General features: G+C 35.6%; 1 protein-coding gene across 3 annotated transcripts; it reads left to right on the forward strand.

Moving 5' to 3' along the window:
- The first annotated feature begins 3,991 nt into the window (after nt 1-3,991).
- Nucleotides 3,992-27,905, forward strand: Ssu72 (Ssu72 CTD phosphatase). 3 transcript variants are annotated; one of them, XM_081736982.1, is made up of 6 exons: nt 3,992-4,321; nt 13,172-13,274; nt 15,860-16,003; nt 18,622-18,761; nt 20,744-20,862; nt 21,262-21,428. In XM_081736982.1, exons 2-6 carry the CDS (start codon nt 13,192-13,194, stop codon nt 21,343-21,345), a joined length of 570 nt encoding a protein of 189 aa, XP_081593108.1. In that variant the 5' UTR covers nt 3,992-4,321; nt 13,172-13,191; the 3' UTR covers nt 21,346-21,428. The 3 variants fall into 3 exon arrangements, with proteins under 3 accessions (XP_081593108.1, XP_081593106.1, XP_081593107.1); XM_081736980.1 differs by lacking the exon at nt 21,262-21,428 and adding an exon at nt 27,510-27,905 and having other exon boundaries at nt 3,995-4,321; XM_081736981.1 differs by lacking the exons at nt 3,992-4,321; nt 21,262-21,428 and adding exons at nt 4,457-4,656; nt 27,510-27,905.
- Nucleotides 27,906-27,970: the final 65 nt, after the last annotated feature.

The raw sequence follows: 27,970 nt of genomic DNA on the forward strand, positions 1-27,970 counted from the left end.
ACAAGTAACTTACGCAACACTGTAAAGATTCGTGACCTCCCATAAGGGATCACACAAACACACACATTATTGAATAAACGATTACAGTTTATTTTAGAGGTATTCCCCGGCAATGTCTATGCACCTTTGCCACCGTTGTGGAAACTTCCTTATTTATGTAGCAAACCATTCTTTGGGGGTATCTCTCTGCCAATGGCGGACAAATGCGTGGAGTTCATCATTTGTGTTGAACTTTTAACCTCTCATACCCTCTTTCATTTTGTCGAATAAAGCATAGTCGCTAGGAGCCATATCCGGCGAATATGGAGGATACAGCATACACTAAACCCTAGTTCATGCACTGTAGCAATTGTCTGACGACTGACATGTGGTCGTGCATTGTCGTGTTGGAGAAGAACTCCACGGCCCCATTTTCCTTGTCGGCGTTGTTGGATGCGTCGGCGGAGTCTATGCAGTGAACTGCAGTAGCTCTCACTGTCGATGGACGTATTGGGAGAGAGCCATTCCACCAGCAGTATCCCTTCCTGATCCCAGAAAACGGTCACCATTTGTTTCCGCACGAATAGTCCCATCCGTGCCTTCTTGCGACGAGTGCTTCCAGTATGCCTCCATTCCATGGACTGGCGTTTCTTCTCCGGAGTCTCGTAGAGGAGTCAAGTTTCGTCGATGGTGACCAGACGCTCAAATAACTCGGTCGGATTTTCACTGTACTGTTACATCAACTGCTGGCAAATCTCCACACGCTTGTGTTTCTGTGCAACGGTGAGGTCATGAGGCACCTATTGTGCACACACCTTTTGCAGCTTCAAATCCTCATGAATGATAGTGTTGAGGGAATCCCGTGATGGACCTCTTTTTTTCTCTAGTTCATCAAACGTGATTCTCGTGTGCTCCATTATCAAATCATTCACTCGCGCGGCATTGCTTGGTCTGCGTACAGTTGCAGGACGCTCTGTACTTTTGTTTAGTGCAGCACTGTCTTTGCCTTCTTTGAATTCGATTACCCAACGAAACACGGATCTGCGACTTTTTGCTGTGTACCCACATACGGCTAATAGTTTGTTGTGGATGTCTGAAGTATTCACTCCTTCCCTCCAGAGAAACCACACTGTCCACCGTTGCCCATGTGTGTTTGCTTCCATGCTCTTTTCGTTGTCCACCAGCGTCCTGGCAAGCTGGAACAACTGCTGCTACAATGTGCTACCTACGGAAAGAAACAAAGCCATTTAGTGGGGTTTGATAGTACTATAGTCTATCTTAATGCATACATCCACACAAATTTCCAACTCAACAATCATTATTGAACGAGCTATATATATATATATATATATGAGTTTGCTGCGTCAGAATGTTTTTAATAAATAATAATAATAATAATAATAATAATAATAATATATCTTTTTCTGAAGTGCTGACTTCTCTAGATATTTCTTCGTTGCTTCTCAATTGCTGTTTTTGCACACCACTACTATCATTTTTTTCGTTCTAGCTGTTTTTCTAAAACGTTTTGCTGGTCCTCCTCTGAATTAATATCTTGTTTATATTTTTCTCCGTTGTTTTTTGGTTTCTTCGCACATTTTCCTCACCGAAATTAACACAATTGTTTTTTTTAATCACTTTAACCACTTTTGTAAAACGTTTTGCGACATTTTGCAATTGCAAACGAAGTTCTTCTTTCGACACCTAGAACTCGAATAACTTAAGCAAATCTTCTGAATTGCTCCCATTGATCAAACATAAGATATTTCTATGAGATAGTCACATGCTACAAGTGTTTACTATTGTTTTCCACCCTTTCCTGTTAACATTTTTTCCTCAAATATTTTTCACTTGAATGAAACCAAAACATCAAAGGAAAATCTTAATTCTTACCCCTCCTTTCTTTCATTCAGCTTATCTAGAAACTGTTTATGACATGTTTTGTTCTGAAATAGAAGGCAATTGCTGTTTCTAGGGAGAAAAAAAATTATAAACATCAAAGCACCAAAGTAAATTATCGGAACCCTTTGGGGAGAGGCTCGGTCCCCTGGGCGCACCCCTTCCCTACGCCACTGATATATATATATATATATATATATATATATATATATATATATATATATATATATATATATATATATATATATATATATATATATATATATATATATATATGCACATATAAAAGAGAAACTAGTATAGGGCACTCACCAATATTTGCACGTCAGTGTACTATCCAATCCTTTACTAATATGGAGGTTTATATACGGGCTCGCGAGTTACTGTATTTTTTATATAAATTTTGACTCCTCTACTTTCTTGGGAGAAGCCGTTTTTTCAAAGTAACATCAGAAAAAATACTTAGAGTTGGTACCAAGTGGTACTTAATATGTTCCAAAATTCATTTCTGACTGAGCATTCCCCCCTTTCCCCCGCATTGTTTTCCTTCATGAAACAGAAAACACCAAGTGAAGAAAAAGCTTACAGAAATGCACCATTCTCTTTGTTAAAACGAATGTTCAAAAACGTTAGGACACGTGTCCACTTACTCTTAATGACGAGTTTATATACGAACTTTCACTTTGCAAATTTAATAGGACCGTGAGTTACTCAATTTTTGGCGTGTATTTGTCTTTCTCTCCCTTAGAATACACTTTTCTAATCACACTAAACTTTTAGAAACATCTTAAAAACCTTGGGGGAGGTATGGAAAATTGACCTATTAACATTCTCCTCCTACTACATGGTAGTGAAACAGATACTTTCTCCGAAATCCGGTGTTGCCAAGAAATTCTAGCTAGCTGACAATTCTCGACCAGAGGAGTGCGTATTTCTCTCTGTCACTTGAGAAAGGTTTTGGCGAAAAAGAAAAAAATGTAGCGTAGAAATTCCGAATGGTTTGTGTTGTTTTGTTATTTGAGTGGAAAAGTCTTCCTTCTTCCTTTGGAGAGGAACAAAATTCGAACTGGACGGCAGCTCTCGGCGAAAATAGGGGGTGAGCAAAAGCTGATCTTCTCCGTCACATGAATAAGGAATGGAATGTCTTAAATGTTTTGGCAAAGAAAAAAGTAGTCTGGAAACTCCGAGTGCTTGATGTTGCTTTGTTATTTGACACTTTCAACCTGCTTTCAACAGAATATTTCTTTTTCCATTGAGAAGGAATGATCTATATATGCAGGCAAGTTGGTCAGTGTTTGTTTATTTCCCCCTTCTCTATATAGAAGGAAAGAACCCACATGTTCAGGTTCAGGTTCAGGTTCAAGGTATTTTCCTTCCTTCTCTTCGGAAGTTTGGATCCTGGAAAAAAGAAAAAAAGTAAGTACTGTTTTTTTTGTTTTTTTTTCATTTAACGTTTTCCATTTCCTTTTTCCACCAAAATTCAAGAAGTTCTTGGTTTTTTCCATTTCTTTCTCACTTAGTTCCCTTCCATTTACATTAATCACAGTGTAGTGGAGGCCAAAGCTATGGCAACGTCGTTGAACATAAGTTGAGTTACAATGTCACTAGTAAGAGGATATGATTGTTCAGACAGTTCCGATTACCACCCACTAAGGTTTTCAAGACTCTGCGAGTTCTATACATTATGGGCCTTATGCAGAGTCGTTTTGACGTGTGATTAGTGACATGCTAAAGAGTTCGACTAACATATGTTTCCTGCAGTAGTCAGGTTTTTAGTATGACACTAATCATATGTCAAAACGACTCTGCATAAGGCGGTATGTGTGTATATGCAAGAGTTTGCGATTACTGTTACGGAATGTGCCTATTTTATTCCCTTCTTTTTACGGTACCGCTTCTCTTTCTCAGATTTTTGAAATTTTATCTTCCTATGGATCGATTGTTTTCGTTTCCTAATATTGCGATTTATCTGTCCCCTTTCTTCACGTATTTCTTGAATCATTCTTCTGAATCGTTATTTTTTTTCAGCTTCAGTTGCCTCCTTTCAGTCCAGTGGCAATCATTAATATATTTCCAGTCATATATATTAAAGCAGAGAAATGGGAGAACGTCTTTTGGCAACATTGATGTTGGTAGTAGTAGTAGAGGAAAGCCTGTTTAGTAAGCGGTCGTGGACTCTTATAATGGATTTAAGCCTATAAGTTCGAATTATGGGGATTGTATTGTATAACGATAACATGATTTGTTACCGTGAATGACCCAGAAATCATTATCGTGATCTACGATACAATAAATTTAGCGTATATTTTTGCCGAATTAGGAATTTTAACTGGTGAAAGTGAACTATTGCACCAGTTCTATCGGTTTACTTGTAATTTGCTCAGGGACCATGAATTAACAGTCGTACTGAAGGCCAGCTGTTAATTGTCAAATTATAGAACGGGTATGTTTACAAGGGAAAGTATATACTTAGTTTCTTTCGAAAATGTTTAATTTTAGGAGAAAACTGGTTGACCATTAGTATGTGAGTGGGTTGAAGTGTCAAAATTCGCAACATATTTACTATACTTTCCTCTTTCAGGAAACTCATGCTATTAGTCGAGTGAGAATATAAGATTTATGGCATTATATATTTCTACTGATGTGCAAGGAGGGAATTTGTTGTATAGTACAAATTGAGAAAAGCAGAAGACTAAAAATTGAGTGGAATAAATGTATACAGTTGATGCCAGTTCTTGAGTAGCATAGCAAAGATTACAGTATGATGTAAGAGTACGGGTGAGTCAAGTAATTTCGTCACTTCCTCTAGCAACTGAAGTACAAGGTTCCAAAATTCACATATTCGGTTATAAACAATACATGAGTTAGGAAAGGGTGTTTCGTGTAATTTTCATACCTATTTTTCTGTACATTTATTATTTCTGTTCTTGGCCTTTAAAGTTTTTTTTTTTTTCTCGCAGATTGCATTTCTCTCATTGATGTAAGTCATCGCAAAACAACTATTTGCTTAATATCAAGGCCATGCCTTCGAAACCTAATTATAAAGAAATGCTGGAGGCATTTATTCCGAAGTTTGCCGTCCGCCTTTGTTTTCGACAAAAAGCGTAAGAACCATACGAAAATTTAAAAATAATCAATCTTTAGGACCGCTTTAAAAGGGTGGGGTATTACAGTACGGGACCCTATATTACAATAGGGTGGAGTAGAGTACGGTAGGGATGTGTAAGGTTAGGAAAGTTAGGACCCATATTAAAATTAATAGAGTGTAATTTCTCATCGCTGCGTAAGGATACCATAAGGATAAGGGTGGAGTGTGTGTGTGTGTACACCTGCAGGCATGTTCACAATACAATTGCACGTTACTTTCCAACTCAACCATGCGGTAACCGAACGTCAAGTAGTTCCCTCCGCTTGCTAAATAGTTCTTTTATAACCGCTTATATATATATATATAAAACTTCGGTTCTTTATACATATCAAACACGCAAACAAGCAAATTATCCATTTCTTCCTGGTAAATTTTCAGAATTTTGTTACAATGTACGATCAACTTTGGAACTTAACCCATGATGAAATGAAATCTTTGAGTTTTACGGCCCACGAATATGCCGGCAAGGCTAAAGGAGACGGTGATGATGAGAAATGAATGAAGTGGTGGAATGAAGAAAGTGGGAGGAAACGGGAGAATCCGGAGGAAACCCACGCATACTGTGTTCACCACAAAGTTCACTTCTGGGAGCTTAACCCATGATGCGAGTACTAACAAATGCATCAAGGGTGATCCATTTATAGGTAACTCCATATTCTGTAACCTTAAAAAAGATAGTATGGGTGAAAACGAATGGAATTAAGCTAGCTCATGCGCCGCTGTATGCTTCTGGAATGCCTGGTTGCAAGGTTGGCTGGGTTAAACCAAGGTGGTTTCAACCATGGTTCATGGTTTAAACACACACATAAAAAAAAAAAAAAAAACCTTCATGGTGACGTTTCCGCACACCAAACCATTTGCATTAGCATAATTGCGCTTTGGAGGATGTCACTTTAAGCGAAAGTTGTATTACATAAGGATGTTAATCGTAAACATACGAAGCGAAACCGAATTGATATTTCTGCTTGCCTGAATGGCTGTTGTTTTATAGAGAAGCCAAGGTTGATTAAATATATTGATAGAAATTGGCAAAATTTATCGACTGCCTACGTCGCTTCCAACATTAGCATGGATTGGACTTTCAGTTTTAATTTTATTGAATGATATCTACATAATAAATTTGTAATTTAATACCTCAGTTTTAGCGTACTAATTATAATACTTTGAACTTAAAATTTTACATGCGAAGCAATAACGGAATATTCCCGTTATTGCTTTGCATGTAAAGTAATAGCAGGACTTTCCCGGAGTTTCACAATGTATATATAATTCTGGATAAGTGTTTCACTTCTGCAATTGTTTATCTTTTTGTCCTTCTGAAACGACTCTTGACAATTATATTAACAATTATGTAAACATCAGTACAACGTATTTTTGTCAGGAGTTCTTCGTAAGTGTGTCGGCAGACTCGTAGTATTTGTGGCCAATTAGTTCCGGTTTCGAGTTCCAATGGAGGACAGTTTCTCGGATGTAAGCCGAGAAGCGGTTTGGTGCGCCTTACGCTTATGTCTCCCCTTTCAGCATAACCCTGTTGCTGCATAATGGCACAAAGACGAAACAAACTTACTTTTGTCAATATGTAATATAAATACATGAAGCAAATTATTTAAACCAAAAGAATCGATTTTTTTCAATAAAAATCATGTTTTTGCCAACCCTGCCTGGTTGTCTCATGTATCAGCTCCACCACATCAGTAAGTTATGAAAACAATCCATGTATGGAAACATGCTTATTAGAAGTGTGAAGACGTCAGGTATCCCTAGTAGTTCCAAAGTTAATGTAATTTGGTGGGAAGATTCTGTATTGTTTTTTATGGTCATGGGCCGAGTGTCAGCTGAATAAGAGCTTTGGTTCCATATATATGGTATTTCGAAGAGGCAACTCCTAAGTTTGCGCAGCGTTTTTGGAAATTTTAGTAAACAGGGAGACCTAGTCTTTTGCCAGGATTTCAAAAAACTCGTTTTTTAAAAAGAGAAAACCCACCCTACCTCTGAAATTGTTTCGGAATTCTTAAGTTCCTTTTGGACAAAAGTGTTAAAATTTAAGTTATTATAATTAAAGATGATGACATTGTTACATTTTACAACAATTTTCTGGTCACTGATTGACAAAGACTTGTTCAAGATTTTCCATTTTAATTATTTGCGTTTGCCAAAACTCCTTGTCAGTCCGCGCGCGCGCGCGTGTCTCAATTAGTTTGGATTGAGGGCGCGGTGGCTCAGTGGTAGATCGTTCACCTCCGGTGCTTGGGGTCCCTGGTTGTGGTGCACAAACATCGTGCTCGTGGGTTTTCTCGAGGTTCTTCCGTTTCCTACCACTTTCTTCATTCCACCATTCCATTCATTTCTCATAATCACAGCCTCCTTTAGCCTAACCGGCATAACCGTGAGACGTAAAGCTTAAAGACTTCATTTCATTTCAATTAGTTTGGAGCAGGATGTAGGCCTAGGTCAACATTAGGAATCGAGTTTATTGGAGGTAATATTCAAATCGGAATCAATCATCTTCGGTTTTACCTTCGATGGCTATTGGTCAAAAAAGTCATAGATGCCGAGGAGTGGTTTCCAGCAATCAGTTAAGTGTCTCAAGAATACTTCATTCTTTGATCTCTACTAAAACGGAAAGTATAGATATTCATTACAACTTTTGAGTTCAATATTGATCTGCGTAAAGCAAAAATATGAGAGAGGAGATTTTTGGTTGTTTGTTTGTTTTAGTCGATTTAGCATTGTGCGAATAGCTCCCATCTCCATTCAAACCGGCAGTAACAAAAATCATTACTTCGGTTTTTACGGTGATCACTATAGGTTAAAAGCCACGTGCAGATTGAGGGTACGGATCCATACGTGAATTCATGAAATCTACACTTCTTTCTCTCTGCATTCACTTTTTGTGCCTCAGCAATCATTTTTGAGGTGTGCACTTGCATTCCCCGGTGTGCAGATTCACTTTAAGAGATCATGTACAAAAATGCCAATCAACATGTGCTAGGTGTCTACTAAAATGCACGAATACTATCTAACCGAGTCAAGGCAGGGGGAGTGCATCCATACGGAGCAGATGCGTCAGCGATGGTCGGTATACACATAAACGAGGTGCTTTCACGATACAAAGTGACTGTATATAGTGTTAATGGAGAGAGAGATTGCGCATTCTATGAACAATTTCTTTTCATTTTATAGGTTCTCGATCCACATAAACTGTTAGGCAATCAAAACGAACTCTCATAATTCACTTTCCCCGCTCTGCTGCTGCATAAAAAGATAACAAGTTGGTAACTATATTAGGGAAAGAAACTAAGGTAACAGAGTAAGTTCAAATCTAGGTTTCCATCCCGTTACCTTTGTTGTTTCCTTTCTTTCTTTCTTTCTTTTTAGTCACTGTCAACAACTACCATCAGCAATAACTATAACTTTTTAATTAAAATATTGATTATTGTTATTATTCATGTATTAAAGATCTGATTTTAGCAGGATTTTTAAATGAAATTACTATAAGTAAGCACTCAGTCGTGATGAAGTTAATTTCAATGTTTCTTTCATTTAAGAATCGTGGGGGATAGGGAAATCAATCATGTCAGATTATACCTTTGTTTCAAATTTCAAAGAATGTAATCTTTTGGACGATGTATAGGGTATTGACATTTCAAAATGTGCTAGTACGATTCAGCTTTTGTAAATATCAGTGTCGTGTGGTATTAGTGTATGTATAGACTGGAGTATATAGTAATTAGTATATATATGAAGGAACAATATATGCAAAAATAAAGAAATAACAGATATAAATACATTGAATAAACCAGTGGCAGTCATCATAAACAGGAATCGAAATCTTAAAAAACATTAGATATAACATAAAATGGGAACTATTTTAGTAACTGTGTGGAAATAAAGTCGAATATGGAAAATTTCGTGTTACTAAATTGTTATTGTGAAACCAATTGAACCACTTTTACAAAATATCGCAGTAGTATGTGAAAAATGTAGTAATTAGAAGGTAATATTGTGTGCAGATGCTAATGCTAAACTTGTACTATGACACAGTAGTATCACAGACTATAGAGGAGAGAAATTAGAGGATCTAATAATAATAATAAAATGTACGTTATTAATATAGAGGGAAATCTATCAACTTATTGTCAGCGAGCTGAATCGAATATAGATGTAACTATCGCTACATTAATATAATAAATTGGATAAGAAAATTGGAGAATAGTAGACACTGCGACAATGACCTCATTATAATATTTTTGGACATAGAAAAGGACATCTTAGATGAAGAACAATTATAAAATATAATCCAAATAAAATTAATTGGGAAAAATTTTGGAGCACCATAAAACTGGCACAAATAACTGAAGATAGAAACTGTAGAAGAAATAGCAAAAGAAATTGAAACAGGAAGTAGCAGGGTAATCAGTAACTCAACCAAAATAAAACTGACAATCGCTAAAAACAATAGATCAAATACTTTTTGAAATGAACAACTCAGAAAATTAAAGAATCATTGTAGGAATGCTTGAAAATTATTTCACATGCCTTGTTATATCGTTATGAATTCTCCTTTATCTCAAGTATATTTATGTTGGAAATGTGATTGTAACTTGGAAATGTGATTTTTGGCCTGGCTGTTTTGTGTTGCACTAATCTGTAAATCATCAGTTTTCTTGAGGCGTAATTAATGAACATAATTTGAAAACAGGGGAAGAAGAGTTCAGCTTCGGTTCCGATGAGTTGTCACACCTAGAACTGAAGAAAATACTAGTCAAGAAGTAGTTGAAGCAGAGGGGCTCCTATTGACTTTCAGAGGAAGTTAATGATAGTTATGAATATAAAGGCTTTATTCACTTTGCCAGGAGAAGTGAAAGATGTTCGCAACATCTGTTCGGTAAACCCATCCAACATTTTGAGAGCGTAATCAGAAAACATTAATAACAGATTGATCCAAGGGAACATAGCTGGTTTTAATTTTTATGGGGGTACCGTGTACGCTCCCAATGTTAATGCTAAAATAAGGAAAGACATTAATAGGTCACACATTGGAAGTGGCAATAGATAGGATTGTAAAAAGAACGCACCTAACATAGTCACTAGATACCTAGAACCCTCAGTGAGAACATCTGCCATCCATGGGCATGAACGTCTAGAAACACAAAAAACAGTTTAAAAAGTTTTATATTGCAGTATTCCAGATCTCACCAAATTCAAGGACATTTGTAACAAAGGACTTAAATTTAGCTTAATATCTACAGAATTAATAATACCCAAATTCATCCCTTCGGAAGCAAAAGCGGCACTTTTAACTGAGTTTCCAATGAAAAAGAAAAATTCGTAAATAGCTGTCGTTCGGTGTTGGGCCACAAAGACGCATGTAATTAAACGGAAGCAGAAACCTCATGTAAAGAATCTTCTCATGGATTTCAAGGATGGACTTTCTAAAAACAACCTTTGGTGTATTTAATCTGATCAAGACAAGTTTCTTATCATTGACAAAAAGGAATATAGAACAAAGCTACTAACTAAAATCAACAGTAAAGCCTGTTAAATCAAAACATTAAGCAAAGTAATTATAAGTCTTCCCAAAATTCATAAAGAATACGCCTCTCTTAGATAGACCCGTTATTTTTTGTCCATTAGAAACTCCCATACCTATGGGATTCCCAATTAGTTGACCAAATTTATTTCTGACAACACGAAAAACTTCGCACATTCCATTAAAGATGCCATGGGAATTCTACCAGACATTAATTTCCTTATTAGCGCAAACAGTGTACACTTAACATCAATAGACACCACGGATGCGTACAATTCAAATACCGATTTATTTATCATTGCCTGCAGTCAACAGAAATTACGAGAAAAGAGTTTCGGACCATAATCTATGAAATTACTAAATTGTTGGAGTATTGTTTACATAATAATTATTTTTAATTCGAAGATATCATACACAAACAGAGATGGAAAAAGATGAAATGAAATCTTTAAATTTTACGTCCCACGATTATGCCGGTTAGGCTAAAGGAGACGGTGATGATGACAGATGAGTGAAATGGTGGAATGAAGAAAGTGGGAGGAAACGGGAGAACTCCGAGAAAACCCACGAGTAAGGTGTTTGTCCACCACAAAGTCCACACGGCGCGAGCTGAGATCGGACCAGGGACCCCAAGCACCAGAGGTGAACGCTCTACCACTGAGTCACCGCGCCCCCCAAACATAAATGGAGTAGCCATGGGCAACCAACCCACTATGACCCCCATTTGGCCAACAGTTATGGATCATTATGAAACAAAAATTTTGCAAAAAGATAAATATGAATTTATCACGTAATTCCGTTACGTTGACGATCCCTTGATTATTTAAAGAAGAAAACACATTATTATATTTAGTCTCTGAATTCAACGACATTCATAGAAACAATAGTAGAAAAAGAAGCCAACAACAGACTAAACTTTCTAGACATTCACATTCAGCGTAAACAGTAAACTTTGTACGTCTGCATACAGAAAGGAAATAGCATCGGAATTGTTTATTCATAAATATTCAGCACATTCACATCTCATTGAGGCCAATATTTAGAAGAATATCTTTTTAAAGGCATTCAGACACACTACAGAAGAAAAGGATCTTAGGAATCATGTTCACAAATTATAAATTCTAGGGAAGAAGAACGGATTCAATTACACTACACTTGAAAAATGGAAGAATCGGCTTTGGAATATTACACTAGCCAGGCCAACAAGGCTAAAATGGCCAAGTTGACACCTTTACCCAAAAGCCTCTGACAGAATAAGGAAAATTGGCAATTCTTTTGGAATCAAATTTTCAATGAAAGCACGAAGAAGTTTTTAAAATTCCCTTTCTGAATACAGAAACTATTATAGGGATAAATTGTCTTTACCAGGAATTTACTCAGCGTGTTGTTTGAGCATCGAAATCAATACTGAAATGACAGAGGAAAATATCTTGGCGAGGGTGAAAGAACACATCAGGATCTCAAGAAGGGAGGGACCCCCCATGTCTGGTCTATCATGACATTTGCATGAATTTGGACGTAACATAGAGCCAGTAAATAAGTACAACCAATGCTCCAATAATACAGAAAGAAATGTGTGTAAATCTTTATTAGGATCAAAAATCCTTAATTTAATTTAGACACTGGTAATCTGGATCACGGATAGAACGGCATAATCAAAACTAAATAGGTGTGTAATATAAGAGAAACGTAAGTTTATCCTTCTTTGTACATAACTGAATATTTCCAAGGAATTCTAAAAAGTTTTCATATCAACATCTTCCGGCAACATTTTGATTGATTGATTGATTTTGAGTTTTACGTCCCGTTCAGCAGCGAGGCTATATGAGACGTGGACCTACTGATTAACGTGGAATCCGAACCACATGAGCTCCCGCCGGGAATCCGGCAACATTTGTTTGCACACTCTTGAACATTTGCAGTTCGCTCAATAATTGAAGACTCGCTGTAGAAAACAATGTAAGTACCAAAAGCAATAGTTGCTTTTGAGAGTTGTGTCCAAGCGTCACAAAATAGAAAATATTATTGTTTATAAATACAACCCAGCATATAACGAAGTGAAGCTATGTATGAAAATCTAAGGAATAAACGTATATTTAAAAAAATAAAACAAGTGAAACAATTGCTAGGTGGCACTTACATTGTTTTCTACAGTAAGTCTTCAATTATTTTCTGTAACGGAAACACAAGAAAATCATTTCAATTAATCACAACGAGGTTTTCTATATATAAAAGAATAGGTAAAATAAAACGAACTCAAGTGACGAAGTTTCTTTTAGTGTGAAGGTTTTTTTTTTTTTTTTTTTTTTTTTTTTTTTTTTTTTTTTTTTTTTAAACACATAATTAGAACAAATTATCCGACTGTGCTTACCTCAATGTCAAGAGTAAATGGACGTAATTCCAACCTTACAGTTTTAAGCACACATAGAGGTGTTTCAGATACTCGGTTTTATTTTGTTATAGGTCAAAGCAACAAAAATAACGTTCAATTAATGTCTCCTTTTTGAAATGATTGTTCATGATCAAAGCCCCAGAGTGGGCTGAAACATTGAAGATATGTCCAATAATCTTTCGGGACCATTATACTTATAATGGCATTTTGTATGTTGCAGTTTATGTACGTCTACATAAAATGCAGTCCAATAGTGGAATGAAGATTGCTGTTATATGTTCCAGCAATATGAATAGAAGCATGGAAGCTCATGCGTTTCTTAGGTAAGTGTGAAATTATTACGAGTGAATGGTCCTTTCATTTTTATGTGGAATATTATTTGTTAGGCATCCACTATTTTTTTATAATCTTTTCAGAGTGCCAGCTGATGGGTGGGTAGTTGGGAATTCAGCTGCAAAAACACAGAAAATAGGTCGTCTCACTAGTACTTCAATTGATAGTGCAGTCGTTCAACATATAGGGATAGGGCTGAAGTCTCTGCAGTTCACCGATTATATATATGTGTGTTGTTCCATCATTATTCCGTATGTATTAATACAGAGTGCATAGCTAACAATTGAATTAATTTGAGATGAAACTTCAAGTTCAAATAAAGTGCTTTTTTTCATACTTAATTTTGACGTAAGCATATTCCATGGATTTTGTTTTAGTGCTTCTCAATGTCTGCGTAAAAGAGTATAATATATAGTATAGTTGTAGGTTATATTTTAAAATGTCCAAGTAGTTCTGAATTGGCAATGTGTAATTAAATATGCTTTGTTAAACAAATCAGTTATTTGCATGTTGATAATGAGAGGATTTTTCCGTACCGTTTATGAAAAAAAAAAGAAAAAGAAAAAAACTAACATACAACACAAAGCAAACTAAATGCATCTTAGAGAGGAAGGGATTGAGGCAGAGGGGAGAAAATTAAAGAACTAAAATAGAAGTGGCACTGAAGCGTCGAGTTAGGCGCCATATTGGAATCAAGAGTTTTCTGGTAATTTGGCCTATCATTGTACATATACAGTTTTCTTACATTATGCGTGTATCAATTCCTTTGTTCCTTCATAGTGCTGGAGGTCCCTGGATCAATTCCAGGCCAAGTGAGGTTTGTGGGTTTTCTCAATGTTCTCCCGCTGTCTCTGGCATTCTTATTCCATGAATACTCTCATATCAGTGACTTATTTTCATTATCCGTCTCCTTTATTTTAAGTTTATTTGTGTGTGTGTGTGTCTGTCTGTCTGTCGATCAACCACTCCAATTACTCGTATCGACCTCCACTTTCAATCTGGAAATTTTATCGCGTGATTCTGAATTCTAATACGACTTCTAGCTGGACGCTTCATAGTTATCTTTCTACGTCGTCTCTTTATGTGATGACGCATATAGCGAAAGCGCTTATAGTTTACTTCTGGATTAATGTGGTATGTGTTATTATTGTTTCCTGGTAAGAAGCTGACTTTTAAGAGTGCTTCAGGATGAATTTGTTCTAACTACTTAACAAAATATACACAATCCAATCCAATAATTCTGTATCCATGAAAGTATTCTTCCCAAATCCTTTTGATAATACAGTATTGCCTCCGGAATCATAACCCTCTAGAACTCGAGCAACTTGGAATCGGAATAAAAAATTCGAACAAACGTTGTCCCGGTTTCCGAACACCAAGCACGTTATTCGTGTATTTGTGCTTACGTTTCCGCACCGCTCGGGCCACCCGTACGTTTTATCGTACAATTGACGGAAGCTGTAGTAAAAACTTTTCGTGTGATTGTCGCTATTATTTATGTTACTAATTTAAATTTTTATTCGTTTTAATATTTTACTGTAAAATTCAATGTATTTACTATTGGAAATCATTCTAAAAATTCGAGTTGAGTTGATTTTGAGTTTAATGTCTGGTTCAGCAGCGAGGCTATATGAGACGTGGACCTACTGACTAACATGGAATACAAACCACATGAACTCCCGCCGGGAGTCGAACCCGGGTCTCCCACGCTAAGACGCGTACGCTAACCGCTTAGTCACGAAGGAGCTCTTCCTGAAAATTCAAGTTTGTGGAACGTAGTAATAGATTAAAGTTGTTTTTATTATTTTAAAATATTAGGACTAGATTTCTGGGATTTCGGCAGCAAAGGCCATGCTAGCCCGTCATGTATGAGGAATAATGTCCTTCCACACTACCTATGGAATTGGGAAGGAATTAAGCGACCTAGAACTATTGTTAGGTACCATACCAGCATTTGCTTGGTGTGAATGAGGGGAAACCTCACTCAGGATGGCTGACCTGGAAAAGTTTTACACTTTTTCGACCAAATGTCCCCACTGGGAATCGAACCCAGAACCGTATTATTTTCAAAGAGAAACATTATCGTGGAACTCAGACGAGGTTCTGGAACAGAATAAAGTTTGAATCCTAAGGTATCACTGTATTCAGTAATTTTTATGTAAATTACCGTACTATATTAGCGAAAAGCGGCAATGAAGACATGAAATTTTGCAGCGAGAAAAATGGTCAAAGATATATTTTTGAGAAAAAGGTGATGAATATTTTTGTAGGTATTCTGTTGGCCAAAAGAATGCAGAACATGGAATATAATTTCTTATGTGGTGTCTTGTAAATGAATCGACCTACTGTAAAGTTCGCTGTGGTATTGTAATGTTCACATCCACTGAGAGATGTGTATATTTAAGTAATACGGAAGCTTTCGCTGAAGTAGAATTCTTTAATATATGTTCTTCGTATATGCATGATGATAAAACATTTGTGATATTTGTGTGTCCTATGTTTATTTTTGCCATTTATAATGTATTGTTATTGTTATTAATTTTATTTATTTATCTTTTACATGCTTTTGTTGCAGCAAAAAAGGCTTCTGTGTGAAGTCGTTCGGGACTGGTGATAAAGTGAAATTACCCGGACCGGCTCCTGATAGGCCAAATTGTTATGAATTTGGCATTTCTTATGATGAAATTTATCAGGATCTTATAGCGAAAGATAAAGCCTTGTATCCTTTTTATACCAAATTAATGATTTAAAATGCATTGTTGTTAATGGTATATGTTATATTTTTGCGTAACTGGGTATCCAAGAGGTTTATGATCACGTTAAAACAAATGAATCCCGTCTTACCGTGAGAAAATCCAACGATGATAATTATGAACAAAAATGCACTACTGCAAACAACTCATTAAGACCGGAATGTCATCATAAGAATATAAAAAACGTTTAAGAAAAGGAGCATTGCACGAAACAATTTTAATCACGATCATCTGAAATATTGTGATTTATTTTTGTTCATAGCGATTATATACATCCTTATCTAATTTACAAAATCTTCAATAATCCGGTATCCGTGGACCACTCGTATCTTTATTGACTAGCTACCTACAAGGTCACACCCAGAGTCATCTTGGGATGAATTTCTGACCCGCTGCCTGTAACATCCGGAGTAGCACATGGTAGTGTACTAGGTCCAACTCTTATATATATATATAATTATTATTCATTCATTCATATTGTATATGGATGACCTGGCTAATGGCTTCAACCCAATCTCCATCAGAATCTTGTTATTTGCAGACGACTGTAAAATCTTCAGGGAAGTGAACAGTACAGAAGACTCCGACCTACTTCAAAACGATAAAGATAATTTTTCATCATGTTGTAAAACATGGCTCTTAAAAGTTAACCCCGATAAGAGTAGATCCATAACATTTTTCCCAAAGAAAAATATTGTACACACCTCATAAAGCTGTGCAAAATCATAAATCATTCGCTCGTCGCTAAAAACAAGGTAATATTTTAAATTATTAATGTAGCAGTAAATCTTTTCAGTAAATATTTTCGATATTTTAATGCTATTTCTAAATTTGGTTTCAGCTTGAAATGCTGGGATAACTGAAACCTCCACCGAAGTTGCCTCCTCTTTTCCATGGAGGTGGTTTCGAAAATTGCATACAATTAAGATCCACATCGAAAAGTATTTCTTATTAAATTTTACTAAAAGGTTTACACACTATCCATCTGTATGCATGAAGAAAATGTAATAAGCTGGTCTATAATAAAATGATATGCGACAGTGTTCAGTAAATAAAAAGATTGATATTATTTAAGAAGTACGAGTATTGTCATATTAAACGCAATATTCACATTTTTCATTTGTGTATGCTAAGTACAATATTAGGCAGATTCCATATTAAAAAATATTAGGTATTGTTGCTGAAACGTATTAATGTTAGTAGCGAAAGTGAATGCTAACTATAATCTGTTAAAGCTGTAAGTTCTGTAAAAAACAAATCAGGGGTGTTTTAGTTATATATCTTGGAAAATCAGCAGTGTAAAATAATCTGATCTGATGGTATTGTTTGTAATTTTTATGCTAAAAGCAAGATCAGGTTCCCTTATTAAGATACTACAGGTTAGGATGTCATATTCACTGGAATTTAAAGTACTATCTTAATTCAAATTTAGTTATTTTATTATTTAATTGCTAAGTTGTCACTGGTTAGTGTACGGAAGAAAGCAATAGACACACATTGGAGAGATATATCAGTTGTACTAATACCACATTGATACATGTAAACGAAACAAATGGAATATAAATTTCTTCTTCTTATTATTATTATTGAAATTCTTGAATAAATATCAGTTTACTTAAAAAGTATATTGGTTGTTAATTTGAAGCTTTTTTTTTGGGGGGGGGGGAGGGGATGTTTTACACATGTAGCAAAATATTCTATCTATATAGGGTGAACAGTGGACTTTTGGAAGAACGGTTTGCCCAGCGATACACATATAGGAAAAAAAACTTTCTTCTTCTTCTTCAAAGTTAAAAAGTGCGGCGTAGTCGAAAATAGAACACCGGTCTCCGGCTTGAGCCGGTAAAGTACCACATGACCTGTTTTTCCACGAGCTAGCAATATATATATATATGTATCACTTTTCGTGTCTGCATTCATCTATTTAAACGTCATATCTATATTACAGAGGAGTTGGTGTTCAAAATATCGGGTTTTTCTTCTATTTCTGTATAATAAAATTCAACCGTCATAAATGCAAAATCGATTCGTTAAAATGGATTGCCCAAACGCTGCAGACGTAAATTACACTACAATCATGGCTGTGCACCAGTCTGAAAAGTGAAAGATGTGTGACTCGTGTAGGGAAGCATTGAATAGACCGTTGGCATGGTAAGCCAGAGACTCAAGTTCGATACCTGGACCAATCACGCATTTTCTCTCATATGTTTCGTTACTTTCGCTCAACATGATGGTAAAGTTGGAATCAAAGTCACTATATATCTTAAGTTACTCATTACAAAGCTAGAAAATAAATAAATAAATAAAGCGCGAATATTTTCAGTGTCAGGTGATTTATATATTACATTAAAGTATTTCCCGTATTAGAGAAAACTCGCTCTGACTTCGAGTTACAAGAAACTACGTACAATAATTTTTTCTACTCTGAAGGTTAAGAAAAAGAAAGAGGTTTTGGATAACACTCAACAAGTATTTTGATTTTATATTCTGGCGCATGGCTTCCTTATACAATATGTTGCTTTTCAACACGATTATAAATTACCTTTTGTGTGTATGGTGAGCATATATTCCTTAATTTAATCAGATATACTCAAAACGGCCTTCTCCATATGCTAGATAGGAATAGAAGAATCAAAGCTAGACCAGAGCGCTTTCAATCATGTAAAGACAAATTTGATATTATTATTACGTGTGAAGAAAGAGTGTACGACCAAGTAATAGAAGGTAAGTATAGCACATTCTTAATTTTATATATATATATATATATATATATATATATATATACTCCTGAAACACCAAATTGTTACGAACAAATTGACGTTACGTTTCAATGACCCGTTATCATCTTCATGCGAGTATTTTGTAAATAATTACTTAGCTCGTAGGACTATATATTTTTATCAGTCTCGCCTGTTGTAAAGACAGTTCTTTTGTTCCTTAAATCACCATGGTGAATTGTTGACTCGTTTTTGAAAAAAACTGTAGAAGAGAAAGGAGTGATTCTCGACAAGGAAATTTCATAACGGTGAATCAAAGAACATTAGAACTGTTTCTACAGTGAGGGAAACTGATCAAAATATTAGTTCTCCGAATGCATAATTTTGTCCGTCCAAATTTTGCGTGTCCTGTACCTGTTAGTATATTTCATTTTTTAACAAAATAATAATATGCATCTTATTATTATTTTGTTATTTAAGTAATATTTAGTGTGAGCAGTTGGTTTCATGTGAATAGTAAGATCGCAGATTTATATAAAGTCAATGCACTTCTTGAATATTTGAATTTCGGACTTACTTGCAACTAGAATGCAACGGAAAGCCATATTAAAAAGGAAAAGTCGCGTTTACATCTTGATGGTCGTATTATGAGAAAGCAAATGTAATAAAACTCTTAACAGGAAAGATTCAAAATTGTTCTACTTTACCTTGGCTTATAAACATTCCTACGAAAAGTTAATTTTTGCATTTCATCTAATATTATTTAAAAAGTTCTTCTTAATGATAAATTTTAATTCGTCGATTCTGACTCATCTGATTTAGAGCACTTAGCTGTATGGTTAATATACGCGACTTTGGTGCGGGAGAATGGGTTCAAATTCAATAGGAATTCGTGATCCCACACTTCAACTGTACATGCATGTGTTATGGTGAAAATGAAAGTTAAATTTCAACAAGGAAGTTTCATTTCACAGCGTGGAACTAAGGCTTCCAAACTGCGAATTGAATACTCAAACTTGAAGTAGTACATCTATAACTACTGGTTGCAATAGAGTAATATGATTTAAAGATAGAACCTATTCCTCGGACGCTGAATCCATATGAAGAAACCATTAATCGCTATCCCTTACTCTTTTTGTTCTATGGTGGTAAAAGTTGAAACTTGAATAGTTAATTTGAACCACTTATTACCGTTATTACTCAAAACTTTCCTGAATGATGTAAATTTACTACACATTGGCTTCTTGAAACGAGAAACAGTGCTAATCTTTTATTTGTGAATAACGTGATGCACTCAATAAATTTTCTAATGATTTTGTCGTGCAATAAGTATTCACAAACTAATACTTCATTCTTTCATTTTTCAAAAGATACATTTAATTGACATATTTCCGGTAAGAGCTCATGTAGTTCGGATCCTCGCGTTAAGCTGTGAACAAGACAGTAAACCTCAGATTCGCAAACCAACCAATTTGTTGATATACTTTCAATAAATCACTAATTTGTGATTTTTTACATAATATCTCCGAATATTTGCCTATGGTTCTGTAATAGATTGAAGTTGGATAATTATCGCTTCAGTATGAAGAATTCTGTAATAGATCACGTGTTAAAGTACGTGTAAATTAAGAGCTAGAGGATAAATATAGAAAGCTAATTTGGACTCAGCAATCAATGAGCGTGCAAGAAAACTTGTGAAGTTACATTTTATGTCTTAAATTAACGCTACTTATGTTGCTAGTTGATGTTCAGTATAACACGAGTTTGTGATAACGCTTCACTGCTATTCATTACACTCCGAAATAGTCAACTCATCACATCATCTTTATTTGTTTCGCTGTGGGTACTTTCGTTTCACATGACCATGTTAACGGAAATGGAGAAAAAAATTGATCGTTGAATAGGGTGGGATCAGATGATAAAATAACTTGCAGTGCCTGGATGTATATCATTTGTCCTAACGTTGTTAATAATAGCATTCTTTTGTAGCTTTAGAAAATCGAACTACTGAAGAAAACACCCCAGTGCATGTAGTGAATGTTGATATCCAGGACAACCATGAAGAAGCGACAATAGGTGCTTTCCTAGTGTGCGAGCTTGTCACGATGGTAAGTATAGTGTTGCATGTAAATGCGGTATGATCTGTACGCTATCCTTTGTATAGTTGATCTCCAGTGTCGACGCACCGTAGGTGGCATAGAATGTTAGCAAATTCATTTTGGGATTATTTGTGATTACTCACAGTTTTCTGTGTTCCCATGTTTTGGGGACATTTGTGCTGCGTTTATGTGTGCAGGTTGTGGACTTTCATTCAATCACTTTTTACTTAATCAGCGAAAATTAAAAAATAGGTTTTAACATTAAATAAGAGGAAAGGAAAGATTGTTCTTTAATTTACAACTTTGAAAATTGAACAAGATAAAAGAGGACCGTGCTCCCATCGGTGTTGTCAAAATGAGGTTTGGAAATAGTGAGATTTTTTTTAATTCATTTATTTGTTTTTTAAGGTGTTTCAGTTGCTTCGAAAAGTTTCGAACCAAGACAACGTCGAAGGGGACATTGATAGTGCCGGTGAGAAGATTAATTGGTGACATCATTTGGGCAGTGTTTTGTGGTTAGAAGGGAAGGAGACAGCCTGTAGCACCTAAAACTGTACATGAGGCAAACGTCTCTACTTATTAAAGTTAGTTGTAGTAAACTGAAACTTTTTTCTGTACACTGATTTATTAAAAGTATTAGGTAACTTTAAGAGCTATTCCTATCGAGTGAATGTTCGTTTATTATTTAATATAGAATTGCACTACGAATGCAAACAGTATGGTTAAAATATTATAAAATAAACAGATTTTATATATTCCACAGTTATGCTAGACAGGCTAAACGTGATAACGAGATGTAAATTATGACTAATGATTTATGACTAAAACATAAGTGATTTGGTCTTTCAGTCTAGTGCGTTAGATCAGTCAACTATACCAACTGCCAATATTAGAAATAGTACACTATTAACATTCCGTTAGTTGTATGCGTATCAGATTGATACAATCAAACCTATTTTAAGTCGCATTTTTGAATGCGCTTGCGGACAGCTCTTCATCTGGCCGTCTCTCACTCGGCTTCTCCAACATATCAATGAGGGAGAGATTTTTGGCGAGTAGTGGTGTTTCCCTTTGTATGCGATTGTATCAAATTGATACGTTGCGACTGGTGGTGGTATTACCGTTTACCGTATTTTCAGTTATAGTGTATTATCACAATAACTGTTTCGTTAAGAGTTTATTTCATTTCAGTGAGTTATCTGCTTATTTTTCTCATTCAATATGATTGAACGGAGATGTATTTTTAATTTGAATAATTCTTCTGATGGCGTCTAGTTTAAAGATGGAACTTCAAATCATCCAGCTGAAGTAGAAGACTTCGGCAATGATGCGTCTAATGATGATGATGAGAGACGTAATAGAAACTTCCGAAATGGAAGAACGTGAAATAAATAAAACTAATCCAAATCACAACTTGGTTTATATTGAGAGAAACAAAGCAACAAGGTAACAAATTATGCTTCGTCAATACAACCTTCGAACGGTTACTCAGAATATATTGAACTTCCTGGCGTGGAAACAAATTAATATCAAAACTAGCTGAACCTGCGCTATTTACACAGCGCAAGTTCTAAAATGAGCGTGAATCTCCTTCCCAGTTCTCACTATATATGTGCAAATCCCTTTACAGGCAACAAGTAAACGACAGGAAGACTCTTAAAAGGAGTGAATTGCTATAGACAAACATATTTATAAATGTATTTCAATATATAAAATGTTGGGGTGAGTTTGTGGCGAACTTGGATAAGTGATAGATGATACCAAATGCAAATATTTCTCTTATAATTCCATATCCGAGTACGCCTCATTGTGGGTTCAAAAGCCTTCGAAGTTGTCAGCTTGCAATAGGTTTTCTCATTCAGATTAAAGCAAAGCGCCTGAAGTGTCTATCAACCCGCTATATGTAGCTCTTCTACTGGTTGCTTTTCACAAGCGTAGCAACCTTAACATCCTAGTGGGAATATTAAACTAATAGAGTCATAACGACGCCTAAAATGTGGAATAGAAAAATGAGAAGTTGGAAAAAAAAAAAAAAAAAAAAAGCTGAATGCAAACTGGCAAATCTACACAAAATTTGGAACCGACCAGCGAAAACGTCACGTTTCTAGCACTTACGGTTTTCGAGATCTCATTGTCGAAAGGATTGGCAACAAACATATAAACCTAGCATTTTAGTAGTTAGATAGATATCGCTAAAACTGCTTTACCGATGAAATACCCCAGAATATTGTTATCCGAATCAGGTTATCAGTAGTGTACGTGGTGTATTTAAAAGAGAGCGTGGTGCAAGTAATATCGGTTTATGTAAAATCAAGATTTCCAGTCGATTTCTTTACCTCGGTAGTACATCATTACACGATGTCTTGGACTTGACGACCGAACGAAGCGTAATGAAAGACGAACAATTGTTTTCCTCAATTGCAACTAAAGGGGCAGGTGGAATCGAGTGATAAACGAAAGTTTTGCAATATGCTATTACATCGATTTTTCAAAAATGTAGTTAAAATGAATGAAGCTATCAACAAGCTATCAAGCTAAATATATGTGTGTCTAGGAATCACAAACAAAAACCTGTTATTCTTATTGTGTAGCGTGCCTTAGTTTCAGAACGAAGATTTCAATTTTGAAGCGAAAAAGTACTTACGAAATGTTAAAAGGAACAAAGATCTAATAAAAAATATGGCGTAGACTAAGAATAATTTATGCATATTTTGAAGTGGAATTATACACACACACACGCGCGACTCTTGTTGTTATAAAAGAATACTGCATATGTAACTGATCTCACACTAGTTTCAATTTTGTTTTCTTCAACGAGGAAAAGTCATACAATAAATTTATGTATTAGAAATATTTGAAACAAGTTACTGAATTTACCGTTAAACTATAAGAACGACAAATAAATAATAATTATGTTAAAAAAAAAGAAGAAGAAGAAAATTACGTGTATCAATTTGATACATTGCATCACACATCACTCATCACAATGTTGCGACTAACGGAGAGCTATGAAAATATTATGTATTCATTTTGTCATTCTGTTCCTCTGCATACTGCCTACATTCGTTCATTTGGAATCATACGTTTCTCGTAAGTTATAAATACTCTTGTACATATATATATATATATATATATATATAGCAAACATTAACCGCCGCCATTAGAATAAGAATTCCTGCAGCATGAGTGTTGCACACTAAATTTACATGAATTGTATGGTGACACCCAGATTATTGTTTTTCAGCAAAAATATAGTCCTACTCTCCCAAAGTTTTATTGGATACAAATTTCGCGGAGTCACAATTTAGAAAATTTACAGATAACATCAATTGCTCATGAATGAAAGGCACGTTATATAGATAGATTGTAAACCCTAGAAGGTTCCATTCAATGCGGAACTTGAACAACTTGGAATACGAACAAAAATTTTATGCAAATTTTGTCTCGGAATACGAAAGCTGCTTTGTAGTCCAAACGCTCAGCACGTTTCTTGTGCATACGTCTCCCGTGCGCTTGGGCCACCCATGCGCTTTGTCGTTCAGTTTGTTGCCGGAAGCTGTAGTAAAAATATCTGTGAGGTTTTCGCTGCTAATTTTATGTTTTTGTACCTGTTTTGTGTTTTATATATATATATATATATATATATATATATATATATATATAAAGGTAACCAAGAAAGTTCTGTCGCTTTTCCCCCCACCACCTTCGAACATCGATATGTCATCTAAGACGTACCTGGAAGATAAAAAAAAAAAGTCCCCATCAGCATCGATGATCTTTTGCCAACGTTCTGGAAGGCCATGGATTCTATTGCGGTAGAACTTGGTGGGCCGTGAAGCGAAGAAGGTATCAAGTGCATTTTGCACCTGTACTAGGGATTTGAACTGGCGTCCTCTAAGGTGATTGTTCAAGGAATGGAACTGGTGATAATCGGACGGTACAATGTCCGGGGAGTATGGCGGATGCAATAATGTTTCCAATCCAAGACGTAGAATGGTGTCCTGGATCATTCTAGAAACGTGGAGCGTAATGTTATCCTGTAGCAGGAAGATCTCTGTGCGATTCAGAAGTGCTGGCTCCAGAGTTTTAAGTTTTCCTTGAACACGGCTTAACTGCTTACAGTACATAGTTGCATTGATGCTCTGACCAGCTGGTAGCAATTCCCGATGCACGATGCCGCGAGCAATCCATCAAACACACAGGAGGATCTTCTTCTGGTGCAGTGTCGGTTTCAGCTGTTCATGAGATGCTAACCAGTGATGATGCCACCGTGGAGCTCCGTATAGGACCCACTTCTCATCATATGTCAACACCCTGTCCAGAAATGGCTCCTTCCTCAGACAAGACAACAAAGAAACACAGATGTCTGTCGCATTACCTTCTGGCCCGGAGTCAAATCATGTGGGACGCATCGACCCAACTAGTAGTGCTTCCCAAGTTGATGGAGATGCTGCCGAATGGTTTCTCTGCTTACTTTGAATTGTAGCCCCAGTTCCTCATATGTCTGGTCACCGTTCGCCTCAATGGCTGCCTGAAGATCTTCCTTTTGTACATGGGTTGGTCTTCTGGCACGTAGTGCCTCTTCGAATGTTTCACCACCATCCCTAAACTTGGTAAACCGCCGCTGCATGTCCGCGTAGTCACGACATCCGCACCAAAGGCCTTGGCATATCTTCCGCCCGCTGCAGCGGCGTTTGATCCCAGTTTGAACTCGTACAGCATACATGCCCTTATGACACTCTGTGGAGATCCCATGTTCACTCTGTCCTTACGCAAGTTCACGGTGTAACTGAACTGCCACAACCAGGTAGTATGTTGGATATATCCATACCAACAACTGACCTTCGCCTTATTTCCATTCGCATTGAACTCAAGGTATGAATGCCAATTGAACACAAACCTCCACAAAAAGCGACAGAACTCTCTTGGTTACTTTTATAGTATGTTCACCACGCATCGTAAAAGGTTCATTTTTAATTTTATTTAAGTATTATTTGCTAATATTTTACCTTAAAATCCAGCGTATTTACTGTTAAAATTATTTTGAAAATTCAAATTCGTGAGACTCAGAAACCCATTGATTGTTTCTATTATTGTTGTTATGTTTGGAAGTTGAACATGGTTCTGGAACGGATTAAGTTCGTATTCCAAGGAACCAATTATTGAAACAATTTCTTGTGACTGAAAGTCAAAACTGCACGCAAAACCGAGACACGTGATTCCACATTTAGACCCCAAGTGTATCTACTTCCATAGTCACTTTTTTTCCGATACCTTTAGACCTGAATGACAATTTTTAAATAGAAATACTTAAAGCAGTAGCCTCTACAAATCAATAAAAACTCTAAACATTTTGTAGAACAAGCTCATACTGAAATCTTCAAACTTAGTTTTGTAAATAGTTTAATAGTGTGTTTATATATTAAACAATGTTGATATATTTGGTATAGTAACATACCAAGTATTTTTTGTTGCCCCAGTTGACTGCTATTTTCTTTCATTCAAGTCAGTTTTCCATATTGATGCTCACACCCGTCACAATACAAAACCTGCAGACAATTCCAAAACCTTAGTGTGTACAATTGCAACTTTAGTTGGCGTGAGAATGAATGGAATTCAGGTACAATGCCAAGTGGCAATACACCTTTGTACGAATACGCGTTTTTTGCCTTTACTTGTGAAAATGGCGTCGAAATTATTAGATGCTGATGAGATTGTGGATATTAGCTGTGATTTTCGAGTTTCCATGTGGACATAACAAGTATCATTGTTGAAACTCTCACATTGTGTATTTTGTGGCTCTTTTCCAACTATAGCTTACATATTACATGCGTATAGGATATTTTTGTACTTTTTGTTACATTGTAAAAAATTTTCTCGCTTTACGTAATTGATATATATAGATATGCAGTAAAAAATTAGACAATGTGTACCAAGTGTTGAATGTTTCACACCTGTGTAAAGGGGAAGTTTTGTAGTTTATAAAATGGTATAATAAATAGCATTGTGTTGAAAACTCTATTTTCTACGAATTTTTAAAATATGCCAAAAAACCGTCGTCTACAGGGAAAAATCAGGTATTAAAAGGCCCGTCCGGAATGGGTTAATCATTGTATTAGGTATTGGAATTTTGCTGATAATTATACTAAATTGTAATATATATATATATATTTTTTTAAAATATTTCTCCATATAATATATTTCTATGTAGATCTAGGTATAACAATGAAGTCAACACTAAAATTTTTGCCTAATTATTTTACATTTAGAATTTAACAAAAAGGAAATTTATAAACTGACATACATAATATAAAAATGTAAATTACTAAATATACTGGAATCTTGAAAATGAAACTCAGTAGACACCCTGTATTATTTTTTTCATCATTCATTTCATTGGCGATTATCGTAGATACCCCGCCCTTCTCCCGGTAGGGAGTCATATATTGGATTTTCGAACGACGCTTTTGAAAGAAGTGGATAATCATATACGGTCCAGTTATTTTGTATAATTACTGAGTATCCAGAGCAAGATTTTGCATAAACTCAAAAGTATTGCCATAAATATAAGACGGTAAGATTTCATTTAGTTTAGTGTCCAAATACTATGCTCTTAATATTCTACTCCTGACTAATTTTTCTTTCTCTTCTTCCAGATGTCACAAAGTGATGACCTTGATAACGATATTGACGAGTTGCTACAAGATTTCGAATCAAAGTGTCAGCGACCAATTTTACATTGTGTTTTGTTCTATTGACTTATGATAGAGTAAATGTACATATTTTTCCAAACAGAAAAAGGCATCCATATATATTTTTTTCATGAACAGTGAGTGTTCTGTTTCCCAAAGACTGACTGACTGGAGTCAAAGGAAAAAAGAAAAATACATACAAAAAGTGCTTCCTTAATTTTAATGAACGATGGTATTGAGTTTTTTTTTTTTTTTTTTTAATTCTCTTTCAGTTGACAGAAATTTCCAGTATGGAAACAAAAGAACTTAGAAGTTAACTGGTTGTGTTATTTTTATTAAAGAAAGAAAGAAAAAAAAAAACATTGTTCCTTGCCATCGTCGCAGTGATAAAGTTACAAATTTGTAACTGCAAAACAAGTGATCTG

The sequence above is a fragment of the Thermobia domestica genome, chromosome 13 (genome assembly GCF_964235325.1).
Source record: "Thermobia domestica chromosome 13, izTheDome1.hap1.1, whole genome shotgun sequence".
Lineage (NCBI taxonomy): Eukaryota > Metazoa > Arthropoda > Insecta > Zygentoma > Lepismatidae > Thermobia > Thermobia domestica.